We start from the raw sequence: 6,134 nt of genomic DNA on the forward strand, positions 1-6,134 counted from the left end.
TTTCACAAAAGGTTCTGAAACATGACAACTGCTTAGCAAATCTTTGTAAAAATGTGTTTCAGGTACAAGTGGGCCACAGTTGTGAATAACTACATAGGCACGAAAGCTTTAATGCCCTTTGGCAATTAGACTGGACTTCCTTGAACTCTTGCTCGGTCTAAAAGTTTAATATATTCTAAGTACCTTCATGTGGAAATCAAAAATAACAGAACAAGAGGAGATGGAGGAATCTGGATTGCCGCCAGTAAAAGTTTCCAAATGAATACATTCATCCAGTTTCTAACATCGTTCTTTGAGCAGCCATCCTCTACCTGATGCGAAATGTGGCTTTGTGTTGTGTTGTCGTGAAGTGGAAAGAAAAGCTTTTGTTCAGAGCTTTAGAAAAGTCAGTTCAGTCCACGTAATCCATGTTCTTCTTAAATTCTGAGAAGCAGCTAATGCTCATTGGGTAGTGAAGTGCCACAGAGGAATGTGTGTCTTGCTCCTTCTTTCAAAGTTTAGTTCTTGGGTAGGTTTTAAACATGTCATTCGACCTCAAAACATGGAGCAGGCTTCTTGGTAGAGGAGCTTACATTATCTGAGGGGCGGTAGGACAGCGTGCTCATTTTTGTTGATAGGCTTGAGTGGGATTTGGCCTTTGGGGGAATGTACTTCAGAAGCTGCAGAAAATATTTTTTAAATTTCTTCCCCAGAAAGCCATAAAACAGAGGATTTAGGCAATTGTTAAAATAAGCTAGGCAAATGGTTATGGGCATGGCAGTGTCCACAATATCTGCAATTTTACAGTCATGTATGATGCCCAGCTGAATCAACACGTCTAGAAAAGTGAATATTTGGTGGGGAACCCAAGAGAAGAAAAAGAATAGCACAATTGCCATAATTATCTTAAAAATATCGTCATTTCTTGGCTTGTTCTTCTGGATTTCATAAGCTTTCTTTAGGGTCTTCCAAATAAGAGTGTAACTTGTAAGAATGATCAGAAAAGGAAACAAGAAACCCAGTATATTTTTGGTCAGTCCCAGCCCTATGGGGAGGGTCGAATTTTGGGACTCGTAATGGAAAGCACAAACCGTGATATTGGTGTTCTCGATGAAAAATACGTTCCGGTGGATTATAGCTGGCAAACTGGCCAAGCCAGCCAGCAGCCAAATCACGATGCAGGTGACTTTGGCTACAAGCATTGTGCGTCGAAGACGGGACTTCATCGGGTGAACGATGGCCAGGTAGCGATCGATGCTGAGACACGTGAGCAAAAACACGCTGGCATACAGGTTGAAACTGACGCTGGCCGAAGCAATCTTACAGAGATAATTGCCAAAGGGCCAGCGGTATTCCATAGCAGTGTAGACAGCCCATAGTGGCAAAGTCAATAAAAAGCATAAGTCAGCCAATGCCAAATTCAAAAGAAAAACACTGGCCACAGTCTTGAGTTTCATGTAAAAGTAAATGACAATCACCACCAAACTGTTGCCAAAGATCCCCACCACAAAGATAATACTGTATAATGTAGGAATCATGACAAATATGTAATTATGCCTTCCAGCCTTGGGACAGTCATCTTGGATTCTTTTAATACCATCTTCGGTAGAAGAGTTGAGAATCATTTTGATCTCCTGGGTGGAAATAGTCTCAGATACTATACTGAATGCACCTGGAGAAAATACAAATAAAAAGGGACAATAGTTTTAACTTCCATTTGTAAACAAACATAGTTTTATTTCTCAATTATAAATCCAGTAACTTAACATTAGTCTTAGGAACATGTATGAGATCATGTTTTCTGAAGAAAGGCTGTGAAGTGAAAGTCTAAGACTACACATTTAATTTTATAACACACTGCTTTTGTAGAAAGTGGTAAGGATCCTCCAGAGAAAATGGAAGTAAGGACCTACATGAATAAACCTATCTAGGTCCTTTCCAAGTTTTCTATAAGTAAAACCTAGCTTCTAAGTTGACCAAAATATAATCTCAATCTTAGAAAATATTATTGAATTAAATTAGTTATTCAGAAAAACCTAAAAGTTTCTCCTGAGATAAGCAATGCAACTAATTAATCTATTCTTTTTTTTTTAAGAGAGAGATTTTTGCTATTCAGTGCGTGCATTTGCGGGAGAGACAGAGAGATAGAAAGCGAGAAATCACTCCAGCGGTATGGCCATACTGTGATCCCTTCTCCTCCATTCTCCTCCTGGGATCCTGGGCATGCACACACATGTGTTTGGTGTGAGTTTTATGCTCCTAGGTCCAGGACTCGAACCACAGGTGGCTGTTTGGGAATCCAGTGACATAACCATTATGCCATCTGCTGGTCCTGCTAATTAATCAATCTTTAACTTCAGAAGTATGGCACCCCTATATCTTATTCTTTACACTATTTCTTTCATCTTGCATTCTTTACTCAGGCATAACATTTATTAGCATCCTCCTGTAGGTCAAAATAGCTGCCTTTAAGTTACGGAGGAATTGTGGGAACTAACAAAATAGAGGGTGAGTGGGATGGCTCCAGACTTTGGGGAATAACATTCTTTCCATGGTTTTCCAGGTCTCTGTAGAGAGTAACCACTTATCTTTCACTTCCAGCTCAGCCTAGCAGAAGGGCTTGAATCTCCTTGGTGCCTGACAGTCGTTTCTGCAGTGAACTCTGAGATTAACCATTTGTGAAATAAGGTTGTCAATTGAGTGGATTAGGCCAAGAGTATCAACAAAATGTCTTCAGTGAGGATTCAGGGGAGCTGCAGTTACTGAGAATTTTAGGAAGAATGAGATGTGCTCAGGAATGAGGTCCACAACAACTTCTGCAAATATTTACTCCAACATTTTACATGATCATCAGTCAAACATTCATTTATGTGATTTAGAAAATCAACATTCTGTCCTAGGTAAGAGTCCACCGGAGGTGCTGAAGGCTGGCGATTCTGTGAAAGTCCTATTATGGAATGTGGAACAGGCACGGAGTGGAGCGAGCCAGGACAGTGGTGCTGGGCAACTGATCTTGCTGCTACAAAAGGGGCAGGGCCTTAGGTGGTGTGTGGCTGTGCCTTGTAATAAACACGTCTGGAGAAGGGGAGGAATGGGATTAAGACACTGCTATTCTGCCCTGCCTGGCTTTCCAGGTCTCTGTAGAGAGTAACCACTTATCTTTCACTTCCAGCTCAGCCTAGCAGAAGGGCTTGAATCTCCTTGGTGCCTGACAGTCGTTTCTGCAGTGAACTCTGAGATTAACCATTTGTGAAATAAGGTTGTCAATTGAGTGGATTAGGCCAAGAGTATCAACAAAACATGTCTTCAGTGAGGATTCAGGGGAGCCGCAGTTACTGAGAATTTTAGGAAGAATGAGATGTGCTCAGGAATGAGGTCCACAACAACTTCTGCAAATATTTACTCCAACATTTTACATGATCATCAGTCAAACATTCATTTATGTGATTTAGAAAATCAACATTCTGTCCTAGGTAAGAGTCCACCGGAGGTGCTGAAGGCTGGCGATTCTGTGAAAGTGCTGTTATGGAATGTGGTACAGGCACGGAGTGGAGCGGGCCAGGACAGTGGTGCTGGGCGACTGATCTTGCTGCTACAAAAGGGCAGGGCCTTAGGTGTGTGTGGCTGTGCCTTGTAATAAACACGTCTGGAGAAGGGGAGGAATGGGATTAAGACACTGCTATTCTGCCCTGCCTGGCTGTGGTTGGCATCCAGGAGAGCCAGACGTGAGCTTTTAGGGCAGGGTTCATCTCGGTGCAAAACAGTGGGTGAGGATGAGACCCCAGGAACTGGCTTTTAAGAGACAAAACATGGGAACAAAGCAGTTTTGGCTGTTGTTGTTGTTGTTTTGAGAGATTTCTTGCTATAAGAAATGAGTGCTCACCACACTGCAGAAACAGTGACAGACCTACAGAAAGTGAGAAATCACCCCCCACCCCCAGGGGAGGATGGCCATGCTGTAATCCCTTCTCCTCTATTCTCCTCTTGGGAGTTTGGGCATGCATGCACACATGCCCAGAGTGAGTTTTAAGTTACCTGGTCCAGGACTCAAACCATGGTTGACTCTGTGGCAGTCTAGCAACAGAACCATTATGCTACCTGCTGGTTCCCAAAGCAGTTCTTAGATGTCCTCTTTGCCATTCTTGAGTATACTCTTTTCCCTACTCAAATTTTTGGTTACATTATCTTTTCCATTTGTGCTCACCCTTATATCATCTAAATCCCTTTCTTCTCTTTTTATTCATGGGGACATTAGCTTCCACAAGCAGATAACATCTATCCCAAATGTCACATCCGCTGTGATGTCTTCCCTACTTTTCTGAGCTGTTCTAGCACTGTAGTCACAGGTTTCAAAATTTTATTGTAATCGTCTGTTGACAGATCTGTCTTCCCCACTGGTCTGGCATCTGCTTGAGGGGAGGCCTGTTTTGAATCATCCTGTTGATTAGTATGGGCCTTGGTACATTCCAGGAGGCAGTTGATAAATGCCTCATGAATGAGAGAGTGAGTGGACACATGAACAAGGAAATAGCGTGTAACGGATGCTATGAATATAGAGACTAAATTATACAGAATTTATGAAATCAGTTTACATTCTGTTTCTGGCCCAGCCTTACAAAACAATCCAGCGTCAACCTGGGCTTCACCACGTAGAAAGAAAACAAAACCAAAACAAACAAAATGGCAAAAGACCTCTTGGTGCTTTTAGAAATTCATTGTTTAGAAGATAGAAAAAGATGTAAAGAAGGGATGATTTAACAGGAAGCAGAACATAAGACTTTTAGAGAAATTTGACTAGTTCTTCCTCTTCCAGGAGGATTTTCCTATACCTTATTCATTTTTAAATTGATTTTATTATAGTTATTGTGCTTATACCAATTCAGAAGTATAAACTCACTTAGATAAATGAATATTCTTTATTTAAAATGAACTATTCATAAAGAGTTTACAAGTTAGTTAGCAGTCATTCATACTTTAATGTGCATTAATTTACTCATCTCTTGTCCTTCTAATGTCTATTTGACATTAGTTGGACTTTGCCTTGGGAAAAAAATACTAGAAATATCAAGTTAAAGAATCTCAAAGGTTGAAAAAGGTCTAGATGAACTCTACAGGTAAAAATTATGGCAGAGGTAAATATTTAACTCAGCTTGACATAAGGGGACTGAAACATGGGAAGGAATATGCACTCTGCATTGAAACCCCTGGGATGTCCTGAGTCAGGAGAAGAGGGAGGAAATATTCCTATCTTTCCCCTTTCTCCTACTTGGAGGGCACACAGCTGAAGCTGGTTCTGTTAATCCTATGTTTGGAGTGAGTGAAATTTTATTGACTAGTCTGCAACTATAACCAGCATTCATAATAGATTTTTTATGGGAAAAAGTTTGTATTTGGGAGGACCAATTTACAAACACAGTTTGGACTCCAACCCCTTCACAAGCTGAGGTCAGCCTCTTCAGTTCCCATTGATTCATACTAATATTTAACATGTGAAAGGGTGCTCTGAACAGTGAGGGGAGCATGCCTGGAAACTTTAGTGAGATATTTGTTATTTTAATGAGTATATCACTTGGGAGATTCTGGACAAAGTATTGAAGTTACTAATTAGAAGAACATTTTATATTATTGTTTCTTTAATGACTAAGACTCCCTACCTAGTAAGAAAACAAATGTTCTCCTCCTTGGATGGAAGAAAAAGGGAGAGGAATGTTACGTGAGCGTGATGGTAGAAATGACCACAGGGATGCAGAGATGTAAGCAGCATACTCGGGGCATTCATCTATTCATCACCAAGTCACTGAACACCTACTATGTGCAGAATGCAAAGTGAGTAAGGTCACAGTCCTCTTCCTCCTTAGAGGCATTTGAGACCACCTGGGGGGATGAGTTAAAGACAGAATCCTCTCCAGTGTGGAGTGTTGTACATAGTGGGCACATGTAGAGAGTTTTGTGTTTCCCTCTGAGCCAGCTTAGTGGGGAGCTGGTGGTTAGGCTGGGTGGGGAGAGGGATCAGAAGATGATACCTGGACTTTGGAGAATGGAAGGGAAACAGAATGGTTAGAACTTAAAGGCAACCAGCAGGCCAGCTGAGGTGGAGCACACACAAGACTGTCATCACTTGAACTTTTCCCTCGCTAGCTCAGCCTGCTGCATCA

The 6,134-nt window shown here is 41.4% G+C and overlaps 1 protein-coding gene across 3 annotated transcripts in view; it reads right to left on the reverse strand.

Moving 5' to 3' along the window:
• Positions 1 to 219: 219 nt before the first annotated feature.
• AGTR1 (angiotensin II receptor type 1) overlaps positions 220 to 6,134 on the reverse strand; it is a 54,859-nt gene continuing 48,944 nt past the window's right edge. For all 3 annotated transcript variants that reach the window (XM_006150909.3, XM_014588750.2, XM_006150910.3), the window contains one exon: positions 220 to 1,651. In XM_006150909.3, coding sequence (XP_006150971.1) covers positions 525 to 1,604 — 1,080 coding nt within the window. In that variant the 5' untranslated portion in view covers positions 1,605 to 1,651 and the 3' untranslated portion in view covers positions 220 to 524. The remainder of the gene's footprint in view (positions 1,652 to 6,134) is intronic.

The sequence above is a fragment of the Tupaia chinensis genome, unplaced genomic scaffold (assembly GCF_000334495.1).
Source record: "Tupaia chinensis unplaced genomic scaffold, TupChi_1.0 Scaffold000304_1, whole genome shotgun sequence".
Lineage (NCBI taxonomy): Eukaryota > Metazoa > Chordata > Mammalia > Scandentia > Tupaiidae > Tupaia > Tupaia belangeri.